The sequence below is a fragment of the Natrix helvetica genome, assembly GCF_964273705.1.
Source record: "Natrix helvetica genome assembly, chromosome: 3".
NCBI classification, from domain to species: Eukaryota; Metazoa; Chordata; class Lepidosauria; order Squamata; family Natricidae; genus Natrix; species Natrix helvetica.
Genome location: NC_138549.1, coordinates 33,399,729 through 33,419,720, shown reverse-complemented (window position 1 = coordinate 33,419,720; position 19,992 = coordinate 33,399,729). Strand labels below are relative to the sequence as shown.

Below are 19,992 nucleotides of genomic sequence, written 5' to 3'. Positions count from 1 at the left end.
GATATTGTCCAATGTACAGCTAATCCATAGATTTCTATTCAAGGGACATTTTCAAGGTTAGAAGCACAAGAAGGCAACATCTTCCCTCTCCCCAAAACATACACATATTACAGTGGTGGGATTCAGCCAGTTCGTACAGGTTTGGTAGAACCGGTTTCTAACTTTTTGTGCAGTTTAGCGTGCCTCCCCATGCCTGGCTTCACTTTGCCCCTCCCCTCCAAGCCACTCCTCACCTCGCTGCCTGGCTGGTCACCCAGCCACCTGGCTGCTTGCTCAGCTGGGCGGCAGAGCCAGTAGCTGGGCATGACAAGGAGTGGCTGGAAGGGGAGTGGTGAAGCATGGCCAGGCGTGGCAAGAAGAGGCTGAGTGAGGAGAGCTACCCCTTGACTTGAGTGATGTCAGGTTGGCCACGCCCATCCAGTCACATGACCACCCAGACACACAACCACCCAGACACACCTACCCAGCCAGTCATTAGGGCAGAGAACGGGTTGTTAAACTATTTGAATCCCACCACTGCATATATACGAGTGTAACGCTTTCCATTTTCTCCCCAAGGTAATTTTTATTCCCAAACCAAGTTTCCAAGCCAACAGGCTTCTCCAAAGGAATCAGTATTGACCCTCAAAGCTTGGCGGAGTTATTGATTGTTGTTGTTATTCATAGTTCTATTAAATACTATTTCTTAAATTATTTTCATGTAATAAATGTGGAGCGGGGGTTTCATTAAATAGTCTGAAACTTCATGAGAAGGTCAATGGGCTCAAGAATTGGGTGGACTCATGCCTTGTCAGATTGAATGATTCTATTAAATGTAATAGCGGTGAACCGAGAAAGATCAGCACTGACTTTGTATCCTTTTTTAAACAAAAGAATCAAATAATATTCTGGACTTTATACTGGAATAGCAATAGATCTGTAGAATTTGGACAGAAACATGATCTTCCTCAAAGAATCCTATAAACATTTTGCCACTGAAACTCTAATTTTCCCTGTGGATCATATTGTAATGGTGTCTTAAGACCATAATGTAGATGTAGCATAGATAATAAGTTGGAAAGGTTCGTGGCTGTTGCATGGTTTGAAGTTCTAAGCTGCTTCAATAACTATGCATTTTAATAATTATCCTGAACCAGATTTCAAGTATCAGATTTGACTTTCTCTTTATCAATTGACTCAGAGAGTGTGGTGTCTTTTCCCTACTATCAAATTATATTATTCTGTACCAATTCCGGAGTAGTCATAAAAAGTCTTCTGGCAAGGAATTTGCCATCCTCGTCATTGATCCCCACCTACCACCATTGACTTTCAGTCCAAGGCATCTCAATTCCTCTCACTGTAACAAGCTAGGGCAAAACTCAACAGATTTTATATACTCTGAAGCTAACCAGATGGCATAGTAATAAGAAGAAAATCCTACTTACTTGAACTATAATCTAGCCCCGGGGTGTCAAACTCAAGGCCCATGGGCTGGAACCGGCCCATGGGGTGCTTAGATTTGGCCCGTGGGGCCGCCCTGGAGACAGCAAAGGACCCGCCCGCGGTGCCTCTGCCAGTGAAAATGGGATTCGGGAGGGCTGCTCACAGCCTTCCTGAGCTCTGGTTTCGCTGGCAGAGGGTTGCAGGAGGCCGTTGAAGCCAAAAATGGAGTTCGGGAGCCTGTTTTTGCTTGCAGAATACTCAGTCCACCACAGGGGCCCCTGACAAGAGTGACATCAAGCTGGCCATGCCCACCCTGGCCACACACACTGTGCCCCCGAGATCAAACACAACTCTGATGCGGCCCTCAATGAAATTGAGTTTGACACCCCTAATCCAGCCCAAGACAACTTAAGGTTTAGAGGCTGAAGGCAAGATAAAGACAACATAATGGAGACATGATATTGCCACAACATGTGTGTATTATAGTTAGATGCAAGCAGGACCACAGTTGCAGCAGCAGTGTGACCGAGGCACTAACAAACTCCTGATCTGATTCAAATGCTCACTGCAGAATTCAGGCAACTGCAACATAAATGTTTAAAGAACAGATAAGAAGCCTCAAGATAGATGCTTTCTCACAGTTTGTGAGTCTCTGTGTGGACCAGAGGTGGGTTGCTCCTGGTTTGGCCCAGTTTGGGTGAACTGTTAGTGGAATTCAGGCCTAGGTCGCAGAACTGGCAGCAATCCAGGCCTGCCACACCCCGAACCGGTTCCTCGCCACTGCTGGGTTGCCACCATTTTGGTTTTTAGCGACTAGCATGCACAATTCACTGTAAATTGTTCTGCGCATGCGCGTGGGTTGCAAACCGGTAGTAAAACTGGCAGCAACCGACCCCTGGCGTGGACTTCCAAGTTCCAAAACTGGTGGACTTTAACTCCCAGAATTCCCCAGCCAGACATGCTGGCTAGGGAATTCTGGGTTGAAATTCACCCAAATTAAAGTTATCAAGGTTGAGAAATATTGCTCTGGTTGTAATGAATAACGGAAAGAGCACAGCAAAGGCTGAGTTTTCTCCCTGTACCTTGCTCTGGTCTGATTTCTCTTTCAAAATTATGTCATTGATAAGAAAGGTTTTATTTTAGATCTATTTATCTTTCAGTATCAGATTTAACAAAAGAAAGGGCAAGTTATGGTAGGATAATAGCCTGGAACAATTGGCTTGGATAAGGAGGAGAAGCAGACGAAATACGTATTTTGGAGCATAACATTTCATAGCATAATAAACTTTACCTTCTTGCACTGTACACATTGCATAGCAAACTGCTTCTCATAGCAGGGCACACAGAAATTCTGATTGTCCTTGGGAATAAAACTCTTTGTTCCAATGGGCTGTTGGCACCGATGGCAAATAAAACAGGTCTCATGCCAACTGCTTCCCTTATATTCCATCTTCCGTGTCCCTATGAGAAGAATAAATGCAGGACCACCCTTTAAGTTGTTATAGAACCAAAAAGAGAGAGATTCCATGTTTCATTTCTACCTATTCCATTTTCCAGTTAGTAAAAGGGAAGAATCTGGGCAGGTTGCCCAAAATTAGTCAGGAATAATGGCACCCTGCAATCTTTAATTTCTCAGATCCTGAATAAGCCCTCTGAAGAATAATCTTCCCTAATTCGATGCTCTTCAGAGGCACCTCAACAGATATTGCTAACACTAGATGGCAGGAAAAGATATGAGAGGTGTTTTTCTGCCACCCGGTGGCTGTGTGTGTTATTGCAGTCTGGAAATGGCAACCTTGGTCATTGTAGAGTAGCATTTCTAACTGACACCAAAGAGGGTTATTTCATGAGTTCACACAATGAGCTAGGGCATGTGGTTGGCCGATCACGGTTGGTTGAAACACAGCTGTTAAAATCTTGGGATTTTTGCTTCTTTTTGAGGGGACAGGAACTGATTTTTATTGGAGGAAGATCATTTCAAGTCGTACAGAAAAGGATCTATGAAATTCCGTTTTAAAATGAACAAACATGAAAAATTGTTTCGCCCTTCATCATTCATCCTTTTTTGTAATAGCAATGCGGCGATATTGGTTTATAAGGAAGCTTAAAGAAGACTGGAAGGAGGATAACGTAGAACTAGTTAGAAACCCTAACTCTGTAAAAAGAAACAGGAAATCCTTCCGATTGTACCTGCAGTACAAAGTATATAGTATATGTTGCGACTCTGCCTTCTCTGCACCATCAGCCTACCACTGTGGTTCTTGGCCTTTCAAAAGACATCCAGTGCAGTCTCCCACCCCACCCCGCCCTGATCACCTATCTAACTTGACTGCCCTGTATAAAAATGTTCTGTGCTGGCTGAAGAACACATTTCTACCAGACCATTGGAAGGCAAATAAAAGTCTTGATAAAGCATCTTGCAAAAAAACAACAACACAACCTTCTTCTGGTTTTAGAAAGTATTTCACGAAAGCCCCATTGTGTCTCCAGGGTGGGCAAGGTCTAACCTGGCATGATGGTCTTTTTGCACTCACTACACTTGGAGGAGTATTCATTTGAGTAACATTCGGTACACAGGAGGTGCTCTTCCTTCGCGGCAAAAGGTTTGTCCACCAAGGAGTTCTTGCACTGGAAGCAATGGAAGCAGGTTTCATGCCAGTGACGATCCTTGTAGGACAGGTCCTGTAGAAAGCCCAAACCACATAAGCCCACGTGAAGAAATACTCCATAACCTTGGGACAAATTGACCACAGCATTGTACATGAGAACTGACAACTAATGGAAAACATGTGGCCAGATATGATATTCGAATCCATCTCAATTTAACCTCTAGTTTGCTAGCTAGTATTCATTTTTTTTTAAAAAATCTTTGAATAAGCCACTGTTGCATAACTTGTAATCAACACAACCTGTATGAATGGCCCTTTTGCCCCCCTTTTTCCATAAAAATATTATTAAAAATATTACTGACATTTTTCCATGTTTTATCCTTGGGCTGTATGCAATATCTGTTTGTCTGCCCAGAGTTGTATCCTTGAATGAATGAAGGTGAATGCGTGTGCCCAGCGGTGGGTTTCCAAATTTTTTACTACCGGTTCGCTCTCGCACGCTCTTAAATGTGCGCGATGCTTCTGCATGTGCAGAATTCTGGACATTGCGGGTGGGCCATCCCGTCTCTGCCTGATCCGGGCCGAACCAGGAGCAGCCCACCTCTGTATGTGCCCCAGGATAATGTTGCAGGATCCAATTCGGGTTGGTCATCAGGACCAGGATCAGACTTCAATACTTCCAATGTAATCTACTGAAATCCCTGCATGGATTGCCCTTGTGACAATGTAAGACAGATGGGGAGGAAGCTAACCACCAGATTGCAAGAACACAAGCTGCCAGACAAGGAGACTCAAATTCATTGGTAGCTTCAATCGCAATGAACAAGGACATACATTCAGTTTCGAAGCTGCCAAGTTTGTTGGACGAGCAGGCACAAAAATAGCCAGAAAAGTGATTGAAGCCTGTCAATCAACAGGAGTGCTGATTTACCACCAGCTTATCAAATACTTAGGAGGCGAGGGCTTGGCAACACAAGGAAACAACAGCCAATGATTTAATAGCTGGCCATCAACACCCCTATCAACAACAAAAAAGTCATACACAACCAGGCACTTTATAATACTACCCACATCCCAAAGCATTCACTCTGCAAGAGAAAAGTTCCCCAAGGATGAGCTCCAGCAGGAGTCCGAAAGCTCAGAAGATGAAACCTCTGGTCCTGGTGACCAACCCAGATTGGATCCTGTATCCTTGTATGCTGTCCAGAGTCACTGTTGTGTGATCAATGGCTATGCACACACACACACACACACACATACAAACACATTGTGAATGCAATTCTATGCTTCTCTGGAGCAGAGAAGGCTGGGACCAGGGTACTGATGTGTTTGTTGCTAGATCTACTCATTCTTGATGTCAACTTCAAGATTTTCCTTTCTTTCTTTCTCTCCTAGGGTTCTTTACCTAAAATCCATATCGAGATTGCTTTTTGACCTAGGCACCAAGGTAGAAACCAGGAGACTATGAATTCTACCCCTGCCTTAGAATGAAAGCTGACTGGGTGACTTTGGCCCAGTTTCTTTCTCTTAGCCCAATTTACTTCACCTCACAGGGTTGTTGTAGGAAAAAGTAGGAAAAGGAAGAAGTAATAGTTATCTTCAGGGGTGGGCTGCTATGGATTTGCCCGGGTTTGGGAGAACCTGTACCTAACGTTATGGCCGGTTCAGAGAATCTCCAAATCTTGGCTGGCTGCGCCCACCTCTCCCAGCCCCATCCCACCCCTCCCAGAAGTCTCCACGCGGCCCGTTTTGGATGCGAGGTAAGTGCAGGTCCCATGCAGAAGCTTGAGAAGGGAGAAAAACGGGCTTCCTGGAAGTTCCAGAAGGCTGGAAACAGGCCCATTTCCAGTCTCTAGAAGGCCTACGGAACCTGGGGGAGGAAGTTTCCGCTCTCCCAGAGGCCCCTGGAGAAGGTGAAAACCTCCCCCGTGGTGCAGAAGGCCCACCAGGCCATGGCCACAGCCACCCAGCAAACAGAACCAACCCATTGCTGAAATTTTTGAAGCCCACTCCTTACGTTCACTGCATTGGGTTATTTATACAAATACTATAAAGGTGGGATAATAAACAAGCAAACCCCTATATCAGAGATGAATTTACAGAGAAGACTTTCAAACAAAGAACTACACTCTATACAACCCTGAGCAATCTGAACAAATTGGTCAATTTACTGATAGGAATTTATCAGCATCATTCCTAATAATAGAAAGTGTATCAATGCATATAATGGGTTCATTTGAAAAAGTGGGGGAGGCAATATATTCCCCACATTTGTTTTTCCTCTTTGCATAAACACCCAATAAGTGTCAAAAATTCTTTGGATGTACTGGAACTAAAAGCCAAAAGGTGGGGGGGGGGAATGCTATCATATGCTTTGACATCTCCGATAAAGCCAATTCCCATATTAGAAGAGCCCTACTCGACAAGATGGCTTACACTTTACTAATAATCATATTAATAAAAGAATCAAATGAACACATATAGAACTGGGTGGCTGGAAACTTTTTTCTTTTTTCTTTCTCATGGAATTTTATTTCAGATCCAATCCCGCATATGTCCCTCCGGGGAGAGGGGGCGGTCTAGAAATCTAATAATATTATTATTATTATTATTATTATTATTATTATTATTATTATTATTATTATTATTATTATTATTATTATTATTATTATCTTCCTCTGTGCATCATTTTTTTTATTTTCCTGCTAAATTGAGTGGAAAACAAACCATAAAATACAACAGCTGCTCACCTTTGCAGAACTATGCATATACAAATCTGTTTTCCTGGGGTTTTTACATTATATATGTATGTATGTATGTATATATGTATGCATGCAGATGCATATGTTTACGTATACGTATCAAGGTTTGATGTTATTTATCATTGAATGCAAGAATGGGATCTTAAAATTGCAATTAAGGGACTATTAAAAAGATATTACGAGACACCTATATGCCAAGCTTGTCTGCTGCAGACAAATATAGATGTACTAGGCAATCAAATCATGTATCATCAAGATAACTCACATATTTATTGCTTTTCGGTAATTTTAGAAAATACGGTCTACTGTTTCTCAAGCTTAGCAGCCTGAAAATGTGTAGAGTTCAACTCCCAGAATTCCCCAGCCAGCCATTCTGGGAGTTGAAGTCCACACATCTTCAAGTTGCTAAGTTTGAGAAACACTTATCTATTGTATATATCATTTCTGGGAGTTACTGGATGGTTAATACTGTATAACCATCAATATAGCACACCTCTGCTTGGTCGTTCTCTCCCATGGTAGTTAAGACATCAAGCTTCTAAGTCAATCCATAAACAAGCATGCGCCAGTGCACCACTTTTCACCTATATTCCCCCATCGCTAATACATATTTTCTTAGTTGTTCACCCAGAGGGGAAGGGGCCCCACCATCTTCTATGACTCACTCATTTGCTCTTGCAGCAGGGCTGTATTGTAGGAGAGATCAGGTAGCACTAAGCTTCCCCAATCCCTCTGTCTGAGTTGAAAAGTTCAACTAATTCCTGCCTTGCTTTGAGATATCTTGAAGGCAGGATGAGCGAAGAGATTCAGGAATGTCAACGCACACAAAGTGCACAAGGGATTTTTTTAAAAAAAATTCTACTCAAATTCTGGGAAGAAACAGAGTTTGTCAGATTCAGGAATTTTCACATACTAATCTCTTCTTTTTTTGGCTTTGCTTCTGCTGGCTGCCCCCCCCCCCCAAGTTCAAAGTAAATTAAACTAATAAGCTAATTAATCATGTTAGTTTACTTTGGACACTTGGCAATCAGCTCACTTTCATCAACATTTGCAGCATCTGGTGGTCACATCTGCAATTTTTGCTCTTTTTTTTGTTTTGTTAGATTTTGACATTTACTTCCAGTTTTCAGCAAAAAAAATACCCATGGGATAAAATGGCTTCATTTAACAACTGTGTCATTTGCCTAAGCAGCCATGGTGTTTGTTTAACAATCACTGCAAAAAAAAAAAAAAAGATAAAATCTTGTCCGGTACATGGTGGCCCACTGAAAGACTGCAACAATTTATAACCATAATTCTGGGCTCAAATACGGTCGTAAATCGAAGACTACCTATAATATATTTTTGCAATTTAGATTTGCAGTTATATAATTTTTAACATTATATAAAAAGAAGGAAGAAAGAAAGAAAAGGGCCCATTTTTTACTTGGTTACTTTTATGAATGGGGACAAATAAGTCTGTCTTGCTTTTATTAAAGGATTGTATTCTTTCCCTTTATCCCACCTCTGTCCTCCTCACAATCAAGTTGAGTCCTTGTGCCCCGGAGGGGGGGGGGCTGCTACGGGTTCACGGGGGTTCGGGAGAACCCATAGCTAATGTTATGGCCGGTTCGGAGAACCTCCAAATCCCACCCCTAGCTGGCCCTGAGCCTGGCCTCTCTTCTCCCAGGAATCTCCATGCGGACCATTTTTGATGTGATGTAAGTGCAGGGCCTATGCGGAGACTCGGGGAGGGGAAAAACCAGGCCTCCTGGAAGGCCTCTGGAGCCCGGGGGGGGCAGTTTTTGCCCTCCCAGAGGCTCACCTGGGGAAGGTGAAAATGGCCCCACGCTGTGGTGCAGGACACCAACTAGGCCCACCATAGCCAGGCCCACAGAACAACTGGGCAGAAAACCCATTGCTGAAATTTTTGAAGCCCACCCCTGCTTTAAGTTGGGAATCATTCAAGCTTTTTGCCCAGGCAAGGATGGTTCCTGTGCTTGGGAATGGGTTCTCTCAAATCCAGCTGCACTTCTGGTCCCTCTTGGTTTTCATGGCATTTGTTTTAATACAGATAAGAAAAGAAGTAGAATGCATCCAAAGGAAAAAACAAAATAAAACAGAAAGATTGCTTATTTCAGGACTAGAGAAAAATAACCCATTAATTCTGTTTTAGCTGTTTTGAAAAGTCCCAATGGACCAGAGCCATTTGCAGGGGAAATATTTCTGCTACCCTTTGACATGGATAGAATCCTTGGGGAACCTTTTGGAGAGATCTGATCAGAGGTGGTATTCAGCAGGTTCTGACCAGTTCTGGAGAACCGGTAGCGGAATTTTTGAGTAGTTTGGAGAACCGGTAAATACCACCTCTGACTGGCCCCGCCCCCACCTATTCTCCGCCTCCCGAGTCCCAGCTGATTGGGAGGGAATGGGGATTTTGCAGTAACCTTTCCCTGCCACGCCCACCAAGCCATGCCCATAAAACCGGTAGTAAAAATGTTTGAATCCCACCACTGGAGCTGATGGCAAGTAAGGAAGCTTAGGCCGGGGAAAAAGCAGGGCAGCCTACCTTACAATCACAGCCAATTGGCTTCTTACATTCCTCACAGGTGTTGGAGTACAAGCTCTCATAGCACTTGATGCAGTAGGGACTCTCATCCTTCAAAATGTACTTCTTGCCAAACAGCGTCTCCTTGCAGTAGTGGCAGTCAAAACATTCAGTCATTTTGGCATCAGGGATTTGATCAGGCTGTTAAGAAAAAGATGAGAAGTGTTAAGTTAAAAATGGGCAGAACAGCAGCAGGGAGGAGGAGGACGATGAAGAGGTGGAGAAGATTATTTATTTTCCACGATTCCTTCTAGGAGCCTCAGGATGACCTAGGAAAAAGGACCCTTCAGACAGTTATTCAGAAGGCCTGATCATCTCATGGCTTAACTACTGTTCTAGCTTGGTAGAACTCGGGTGACAGATAGAGGCGAGCCAGGACTTCAAAAGCAGCTAACAGCTTTATTGAATAACAAAGGTTGCCAGCGTGGCTGTCATAGCGCGCGCGTAGCTAACAGGCAACAGCTGTGCCCTGCTCTGACAGCCTTTATATATGCCGGGCTGTCAGAGCGGGAGCCAATCAGCTTTGAGCACAGCGCCCTCTGGTGGAACGGACCCGAGGGAAAACTATAATACACAACAACTACTGTAACCCAAAAGCTTCAATGGCCCCAGAATGCAGCAGCATTGGCGGTGGGGTGCATCAAAGGTTCTATTCAGCCAGTCCTCTCCGGTTTGGGCAAACTGCGGTGGCTGCTGGAGGCTCCACCCACACACCCCGACAATGCACAACCTTCTGCTCATGCACAGAAGGCAGTACGCATGCTCAGAACATTGGTGAGCTGGTTGGGAAGGTAAGTAAATCCCACCACCGGTGTGCATATGTTGGAATGCCTATGTAACACCTCTGCTCCACAAGCTGCATTGGTGCAATTCAAGGTGCTAGTCACTGCCTATAAAGCCCTATTTGGCAAAAGGCCTTTTCGCCTGAGAGACCATCAGTCTCCCATAGTATTTGCCTGACTGGTTCAAGGAGTTGGCACACTCTGGGTTCCTTCAGTTAAAAAATGCTATCTATCAGGACCTCAAACGAGTGCCTTCTGTAGTTGTACCTGCTCTCTAGAACCAGGTTTACACCCGGATTCCAATCCAGTCCCTAGCCTACTACTGTGTCAAAGGGCCCTGAAGACATGGCTCTTCAAATCTTTGGTGAGGATGATTGACCTTTCTTTTCTTTCTTTTACTCTGGGTTTGCTTTCTCTGTCACCTTTGCTTCTTTTGTTGTGTTGCGTTGTTGTTATTTTTTGTCTTTTTGTGTCATTTCTTTGTTTTTAAATGTTTTTCACGATTTGCAAACTATCCAAAGTCACTGAAAGGGAGGAAGCATATAAATTCATTATTATTATTATTATTATTATTATTATTATTATTATTATTATTATTATTGCATCAACAGAATTGTATCACAGCGGCCAGTTGTTTTGCCGGATTTGGCATTAATTACTAGTCGGGCCCCACCCAGGGGCCTAGGACGTCGTAACGTATTTTCGTAATATGTGTGCGGATCCAAGCAGTGTGGCCTTTTGCATTTGACTGATGGTGATTTTGTCAATTTTTAACTGTTTTAAATGTAATTCCAGTGCTTTTGGAATAGCACCCAGTGTGCCGATTACCACTGGAATTACCACTGCTGGTTTGTGCCATAATCGTTGGATTTCGATTTTTAAGCCCTGGTATTTCACGATTTTTTCATATTCCTTCTCGGCGACCCTGCTATCACCTGGTATTGCGATGTCTATGATTGTTGCGATGTCTATGATTATTATCTTCTGATAGGAAAAGAAGATTAGCTTGTGAATTGACAGCTTGCTAACCCCAGGATAGGATGTTCACCAGAGCTTCTTCTGTGTGACAGATACAGTAAGGATAGTAGATTTCCAAAATATAATAGCCTATCAATACACAGATGGACAAACTGTATAGTGCAATATCCTCTCTGCTTTGAGTATGCGCACAAGACTCCTATCTCCGGTAGGGGAAAGAGGATGAACCGGGAAAGCCATACATTTTCGTTTCATGGGGATAATAATATCAGGAGCAAATATCAGGATAAATGGCATCAGTGCATGACCAGCCTCTGCTGTAAATGTCTCCTAATTTTAGAAACTCTGCATCTGTCATGCAAAATTAACCTGGGTGATTAAGTAATGTTGTTAGATTTTCTCCCAGTATAAACATAGCCCAGTACAGGTAGTGTTTGTAGATCTACCTCTTGTTTTGATCATTCCTGATAATCGATCAGACCTTTGAAGTCTACACATATTTGCAAGCATTCTCTGTGGATCTTTGAAGTCACTTAGCATGATAAGAAAGCCTGCACAGAAATTCTGCTGATTTTCACCATGGAATGGTGTTTTGTTTTTGTTTTTTAAAAAGGAAAATGATGTATATTTGCTATTTTGTATTCAACCTTAAAAAATGTTTGGAATGTTTCCTTGCTGGCTCAAAAAACTGCAGGCAGAAGATCCATCATTCCATCCCATTGTTCAATCGCAGAGAATGGAAAATGGCCTGAGACTGTGAGTTCAAACCTGCCTTAATCATTAAAGCAGCTCAATCACTCCTTATCAACCCGACCCACCTCACAGGATTGTTGTGTGGAAAATAGAAGAAAGAAGGTGTATTGGATATGTTTGCTGCCTTGACTTATTTGTAAAAATAATAAAGACGAATGCAAATAATAAATAAATGCATTAACACATATAAAACATTAAAATATACATATACATTTTCCATATGTAGTCTAAAATAAGGGCATCCAAGATGTTTTACAATGTATGTAATTTCATATAAATGAAAAGATCCTAATTTTTAATAATAACTAATAACTGTTGCACTAAGTGGTGAAGAAAAGTAATATATAAACTGACATTATAGTAAAATATTAATTTGTCCACCTTATAATACTCTGTTCCAACAATATTTTTCAAGTGATATATACAAAAAACCTAGACATTCTATCACATATTCTATTAACTAATTCTGAAGTAACAAGACGTAATAAAAACTTGTTTATGTGAGACCATATTTTCATGTATTATGAAGGAGATTATAGACATTACTATATGGTTACTACACCAATTTATATTTCAGGTAAGGAGAATAGAGTTGTATTGAAATGCTCAAAGATGTTCATGGACAGTCTAGCATTTCCCCCCTAAAGCAACTATATCAGTGGTGGGTTTCAAATTATTTTAGAACCTCTTCTGTAGGTGTGGCCTGCTTTGTGGGAGTCGCTTGCTGGCCATGTGACTGGGTGGGCATGGCCAACTTGTAAAATGTGGTGAAACTCACTTAACAACGCGCTTAGCAACCAAAATATTGGCTCAGGAACTCTGGCATTGAAGTGTGCAAGTCTTAAAGCTGCCAAGTTACAAGACCCTTGCACCCCTAACCCTTTAGAAAAAAACCCCAGGGGTGTTCAAACTTGACAGCTTTAAGACTTGTGGACTTCAACTCCCAGAATTCCTCCTCTCACTCTTCATCTTGATGATGTGCGGATGGGCGGGAGGAGGGAGCTGGAACCGGTTCTAAAAGGCACTGTAGATTTGTGGAACCTCTTCTATAGAAGAGGTTAGAACTGGCAGGAACCCACTCCTGATCTATATCCTTCTTTAAATCAAGCATTCAGCTTTATGAACATAAGAACATCAGCAGTGCCTGTGGGAGACAAAACATACCTAAGAAACAAAATGGGGACTGCACCAATTTCCCCTCTTTGTCTTTTGGATATGACCAAAGTCAAATTCAGTTCATCTCTTGGCCTAATCCCCATCAGTCTGAAATGGACCCTCCTTATCCCCAGACAAAGTCCAATGCAAGCTTATCTAGACCAAAGAATAGTTGGCCTCATCTCACCTGCCCACAGTCTAGTCCAGGACCAGCCCTTACAAGGGAATTACAACATAGAGAAACCTTAACATTCCATCCTACATCAATTGATGACCTCAAAATGCCATCTTGGTTGCAAATGGACTTCCCAGCTCTGCTGTCCTCCTGAAAGGTCCACTTACCCAACAGTAGAGCTAACCACAGGTACATTGAACCTGACAGCCAGCCAGGAAATCAGACCCCAAGGATTTCCTACCTTGTATCAAAATCTTTGTTTTTCCATTGTCCAGGATCCCTCTTTTTGTAAAGCAGCCCCCCAATAAATCCTTGATTAAACATGGTTCTTTTCCTCAATGTTCTTCAGACTGAATCATGACAAAGCCCAGCTCTCTGTTCTCATAACTGCCAATCAACTACACAGGGAAGTCCACTAGTCTCTCTGTAGAAGGACCTCTGGGACAGCCAGGTTACCATCAAAGCTAACAAACATTAATTTACAGAATTTGTCTGGATTCTTGCAGTACTCAATTTCATTAGGTGACCTCCGGTCCAGTAATGGTATCCTCTTTTCTTCACTACTGGCTTGGTAATGGGAGTGCATGCACCTGTGCATGCGCAGTTTCAAGCCAAAGCGCATGCGTGGAAGGTCAAGTGCGTGAGCGGATGGGGCACTCACATTTGCGAACCGGTAGAGAAAGTAAGTGAATACCACCCCTAGTAGTGATCCCCACTGAGGAAGCCAAAGCTAATACTAATATGAATAATACAAATACTAATAATAGTATTAGAATTTAACATAATACTCCTGATCAAGTTTGTGCAGGCAGTTTGGATATGCTGAAAAAACTCATGTGGGCTTTGTTTCTTAACTTGCCTGCAGAAATCCACATTGGATAGTTTCTGGATTGTAAAGTTTGAAAACTTCTGAGACTTTTTAGATTAAAATAACATTATTCAAAGTTACCCAACCCTAACAACGGCGTAATCATTAATTTTATTCATGTCAGGGATTGTTCATGTACTTTTTTTTAGGAGACTGCTACTGCAAATTTTGTGAATCACTGATTATGCACTTGAAATATAATTTCTACACCATACATCTTAAGTTTTATTTTTATATGTCGTAAATTTTCTTAACAACTCATAAGCATAGTTCAGACCACTTTAACTTAATGTTGGGATTCCCCACTGCCTTGTAGCCATGAATTGTTTTTCCTAGATATTCACTATTTTAGGGCAATGTTTTATCTTTGTAATCTTCCTACATTTTATAGATAATTTTTCAATTTTATTTAATATTATTTGTTCAACCCGTGTAGCTTTCTGAAAAACCATGAAGGTTTGTTTTTTTTTTCTAGCACTGAGATAAAGTGGAGTTGAATTCTATGAATTCTATGCTTCCATGGATTGGAAATTGTGGGTTGTTTAGCATTTGGTTCTATTATTGCTATGAGCTGCCCACAGTTACGTTCTACAAGATGAGGTGCTACATAAGATGAGTATGTATGCATGCATGTATGCATGCATGCATGCATGCATGCCAGTGATGGTTTCAAATTTTTTTTGAACCTCTTCTGTAGGTGTGGCCTGCTTTGTGGGAGTGGCTTGCCAGCCATGTGACTGGGTGGGTGTGGCCAACTTGTAAAATGTGGTGAAACTCACTTAACCACGCTCTTGCTTAGCAACCAAAATGTTGCCTCAGAAACTCTGGCATTTGAAGCACGCAAGTCTTAAAGCTGTCAAGTTACAAGACCACTGCACCCCTAACCCTTTAGAAAAAAAAACCCCCAGGGGTGTTCAAACTTGACAGCTTTAAGACTTGTGGACCTCAACTCCCAGAATTCCTCCTCTCGCTCTTCATCTTGATGATGTGCAGACGGGCGGGGGGAGGGAGCTGGAACCGGTTCTAAACGGCACTGTAGATTTGTGGAACCTCTTCTATAGAAGAGGTTACAACTGGCAGGAACCCACCCCTAGTGCACGCACAAAGTATATGAATAAAATTAGTCTGGCAACTGATGCCCTACTTTCTCATTTTGGGTAAATGATAAAAATGTTAAAGAACTCAAAGGATATAAAATATTATTGTCTTCACAGTGAGAGCTATAAAGTTCCTAGCAGCAGACCTTTTTTTTCATTCGACAAAGATACTAAGGGCAAGAGTGCAGAAGACATACCTTTAATCCACAAGTTTTAATATCCATCAGTTGGAACAATCCTCTCACTTTCCCTGAACCTGCATCAGAAGAAAAAAGTAGTTTACCATGTCTGTCTACATATTAACTATCTTCTTTTACATGGAAATCAGTTTGATTGGAAGACAACTGAGTTATGCTTCATTCATAGTTCAAAGCAGGGATCACCAACCTTTCAGACCTCAGGGACCACTAAATTCATACTTTTAAATCCCATGGACCACTCATATGATCTGCCTAATGACCGGCTGGGTGGTCATGTCACTGGGCGTTCCTAGGTGGTCATGTGACTGAGTGGGCATGGCCAACTCGATGTCACTCACATTGAAGGGTGCCTTAAGGCCCCAACAGGAAGGAGTTTATGGAGCTAAGCAGCCACCAAGAGAAAGAGGTGGGAAAACAGCTCAGTTCAAATTGGATCTGACTGAGAAGGAGGCTCAGTAGAAGCATCTCCCTGAGGTCTACGAGCATACGCTTTCCAAGCAGAGGGAAGACCTGCAAGAGTGCAAGACCGGGGGCCTGGAGGCTCAGCGGGCTGAGATGGTCAGCCAGTTCCAGGCCATGATGCAGTCCCACTGGAACAAGGTCCTCCGGCTCTTCGCCACCATTGGCCCTTCCCTCCAGCCTTTGCCCAAAGCCTTGCACCAGGAGGCTGAAGCAGATCCCAAGTCAGAATTTCTGTCCCCCTCTGACCCACACAAAAAGACCCCGAAAGGGGAGACTGCAGCGACACAAATGTTCATTGCATGTATCCGGCCCAGGAACCATAGTTTGAGGGGGCCCTGATTTAGTGTAAAATAAAAAATGGAAATAATTTTTCTGTGGACCACAAAAAATTTCTCACTGACCACCAGTGGTCCACAGACCATCACTTGGTGTATCAAATGAGAAATTTGAACCTCCCAAATGTGTAAATTGTGTCAACAGCCAACCAGTGTCATTGAATTCTACACACGTTTCACTTTTATCGTACTGACCCTCATCCCCAAATGTTCAAAACAGGGCGCGAAAAAGGCAATTGAAAAACATAAAATAATTACTGAGCCTATTATCCAGGATTTTGCAATCTAAATAGATAAATGAGATTCAGTTAAAGAATACTATTGCTAGGAAAGTTCAAGTTGGCCTTGGAAAAAAGTTCCTTTTGTGCCTGGCAAAAAGAGAAAAAGAGCCACCAACTGCTTCAATTATTGTTGATCCTGCATTTGGCTGCAACCAACCCTTATAGTGGTGTAAAATGTTACAATCATCTACTGGAAAAATATATTGTACTAAAAGGGTATGACTAACTTGGAAAGTATAAATGTTTAGAGTTGGCAATAGACTGATGTCAACATGTGATCTTTCTTTTAGACACTGAAGGGTTTCTTTCAGTCATTTACAGTACAAGATTTCTATTTCTCTCCATCTCTTAATCATATGCCTACAGACGTCTGAATCATGCATTATGCAGCTAAACCATAATGTAGTTTGCTTAGATTTAGCGGAGAATGTGAACTATGAACTCTGTCAAATAGTGATCTCAATTTAAGCAATGCAGAGGTATGACATAAGCCAGGTTAAAGTAAAACTCTATTAACGTCTGAGGTTTGGTATCTCTCTCATCCCTCTGTCTATCAGCTTTTGGAAAAGAAATAAAAACTTAAAAACAACACGCCAAAGGATATCGAAGGATTATTGTCTTGGCAGTCCACAAATTGGCCAGAGATTTCTAGAAAGATCTCAGGCACATTCGTTCTTCTTTCTTCCTCTTTACACAATTAGTTTCCTTTCCCCATTTAAAAAAAATATGACCAAATATATTAAAGATTTGTCAGCTCTACACAACAGGAAAAAAGAGAGCTCTTTTTAAGAACTCCTCACCCTACTTTCTTTGGCACGTGTGGGTTGTTTTATAAGTCTGTGGTGATTTATTCAATCTGGTAGAATGCAGGCCAGCTCATACTGGGTTATTTAACCTGGGGAATGTTTAGAATGTGCAGTTTTCCTTCTCATGCAATAAATTGGAAGTCCTAGTTTAGATCAGCAACAAGAGCTTGGCGTGGGCCGTGGGGCACAGATTTTTCTAAGGCTGCGGGTGACACACTGCTACATTTTTTCTTTTCTAAGTTCAGTGTTGAGTTTCAAACTATAGGAGAGAATCCAGTCTTTCTACCTGAAAGTATCCACATTAATTTAGTTCAGAAGACATAGTCGAACTATATTAAGGCCATTTTTGAAAGCATATCTCTTTATAAAATATTTATTGATATTATTATTATAATTTTGTATTCAAATAAATCTCCTTGTAAATGCTAGAATCCATCCCTGTCAAACTGGCGACCCGTGGGCTGGATGCATCACGCACAGGCCACGCCTACCCAGCTCCGCAAAGGCAAAAAAAATCACTACGTCATGTGACACCATCGAGTTTGACACCCATGTGCTAGACAGATGAGGAAAGTACTACAGAAGTTTATATATAATTGAAATCAATGGCAGTAAATGCACTGATTAAATTTTGAACCAGATCTAAATGGAGCATGAAGTCCTTTTGATAGATTGAATTTCAAACATTCAAGCTCTGCACAAAATTTATCTTGCTTCAGGGGGAAGCAGGATAATAAAGAAATATAATGAATGATAAACCAAATAATAATTTCTTTGAACGGCGTTCAGAGATTATTTTGAATGTCATGTGCAGTAATCCAAAGATATTCTGAATAAAAAAGAAAATGCTGTAGGAATAATCATGATGGAAAGAGACATAAAGCATTCTAGATTAACAATGAAGTAAATGTGTAAATAACTCACAAAACATGAAAATGGGTGTTGACTCTAACATATATCCGGTACCAATATGTACTACAGACAAATAACATAGCTGTCAAAGGGTCAATGGGGAAAAAAAAACTTTGCTCCATGTTTATATGATAAATTGTGAATGCTATAATTTTTCTGATATGTAATACAGAGATCAAGAGAATCAGGCAAGACACCCTTTGTTCTGCAGAACTGGGAAATCTAATAAGGTTCTTTGTTCCTGTAGGGAACAGGATATATTTCCAAGAAGACAAATAAACCAACATGTCACCCGTTTCTGATCTTCTCTGGGGCTTATTCAGCATAGCATCTGCCAGGAAAAAAAAAAGGTTCTAATGCACAATGGCATGCTGGGGATCTCATTTGGCTAACTCGTCACAAGCAGAAAAGAACAATTTTTCCCAACATAAAGAAGAAACACATAACTCCTGTCCTATCACCAGACTCTGTCTGGGGTTCTTTTTTTTAAAAAGGGCAATCATTCCCTATTTGGATATCTTACATACGCTTAAGGTTTTTCGGTCCCGTCCAACCTCACAGCACAGCCTTTGTTAATTACAGCAAAAACGTCTCAGGGTTCATTGATTGGTTCAAAGATTCTTTAGGACAAGAAGAAAAGGGAGGTGTACTTACAGGCAAATAATTAGTAGCAGCCTCTGGAGCTGGGATGGAGAATCACATCCATTTATGAACGGGTAACTGAGTGCTCTGCTGGAAGAGAAGGGGTGTGCGGTTAGCCAGGGAATCCTTGCGTCTGTGCACTCTGGAGTCCTTTCCCACTGTCTGTGTGTGTGGAACAAGGCATCTGCCTTCACAGCCTAGTGAAAAACCCCTGTGTATCATTTTACCATATATGGAGAGAAAAACACTGAGACACTCACTCTCCGTGCTCAAAGCTGCTGGCATTCTCAGAAGAAGTCGCTCCTCTCCACACCTACCTCTCTCTGAAGTCATCACCCTGCCTTTGATCAGTTCCACTCCACCGTGCTTTCAATCAATCATCGCCATCATCACCACCAGGCTGCCCACTCCTGTGTTTATTTCCTTCTGACAGATGTGCCTAAACATCTGAAATCTTTCTTTCTGAGCAATAATACCCTGATTGAAGCAACCGCCGTTTGCATCAGAAAGAGCGCAAGAAGTTCCCAAATGAAGTTTTTCAATATTTACTCATGTGTCCACACCCTCTCCTTTATTAACCTTACACCTCTTCACCTAGTTAAGGTCATAAACAAGAGGAGGAGGATATTGGATTGCTCGTTCTTTATTGCCCATTGAGAGGTAACCTCATATCTAGAGCAGCCTTCCTTCATCCAGATGTTGGTGAAAAGTGGTGAACAGCAGGGCTGGGCAAAGGCCACATGTCCCAAAATTCAATGAATTAAATCTTCCCTTCCCTCCCCTCCTTTCTCCTCCCTTCTCCTTTCTTTTCTAAAAAAATTTAAACCTGATCATAGCTGAAGCTATCTGAGTGGTTTACAAGAAACACACCAAAAAGGGAAATAAATAAGACACCATAAAACTAGGCAGCAGCAAAGGAGTTCTCGACTTATGACCACAATTGAGCCCAAAATTTGTGTTGCTAAGTGGGACACTTGGTAAGTGAGTTTTACCTCATTTTACAACCTTTCTTGTAAAGTAACAAAGTTGTTAAGTGAATCTGGCTTCCCCATTTGCCCATCAGAGGATCATGAAAGGGGAACCACATGAGCCCAGGACACTGCGACTGTCGTAAATACGAACCGGTTGCCAAGCAACTGAATGTTAATCACGTGACCCTGGAGAAG

General features: G+C 41.9%; 1 protein-coding gene across 5 annotated transcripts in view; it reads right to left on the bottom strand.

The window, feature by feature from the left end:
* The window catches only part of FHL2 (four and a half LIM domains 2), a 34,972-nt gene that overhangs the window by 2,895 nt on the left and 12,085 nt on the right, over positions 1-19,992 (bottom strand). For 2 of the 5 annotated variants that reach the window (XM_081947625.1, XM_081947624.1), the window contains exons 2-6: positions 18,839-18,913; positions 15,386-15,444; positions 9,342-9,521; positions 3,930-4,104; positions 2,714-2,883 (exon numbers count right to left, since the gene is read on the bottom strand). In XM_081947625.1, coding sequence (XP_081803751.1) covers positions 2,714-2,883; positions 3,930-4,104; positions 9,342-9,521; positions 15,386-15,412 — 552 coding nt within the window. In that variant the 5' untranslated portion in view covers positions 15,413-15,444; positions 18,839-18,913. Of the gene's footprint in view, positions 1-2,713; positions 2,884-3,929; positions 4,105-9,341; positions 9,522-15,385; positions 15,445-18,838; positions 18,917-19,143; positions 19,327-19,992 lie in introns of those variants that run through there. The other 3 variants (XM_081947626.1, XM_081947623.1, XM_081947627.1) reach the window with 3 other exon arrangements.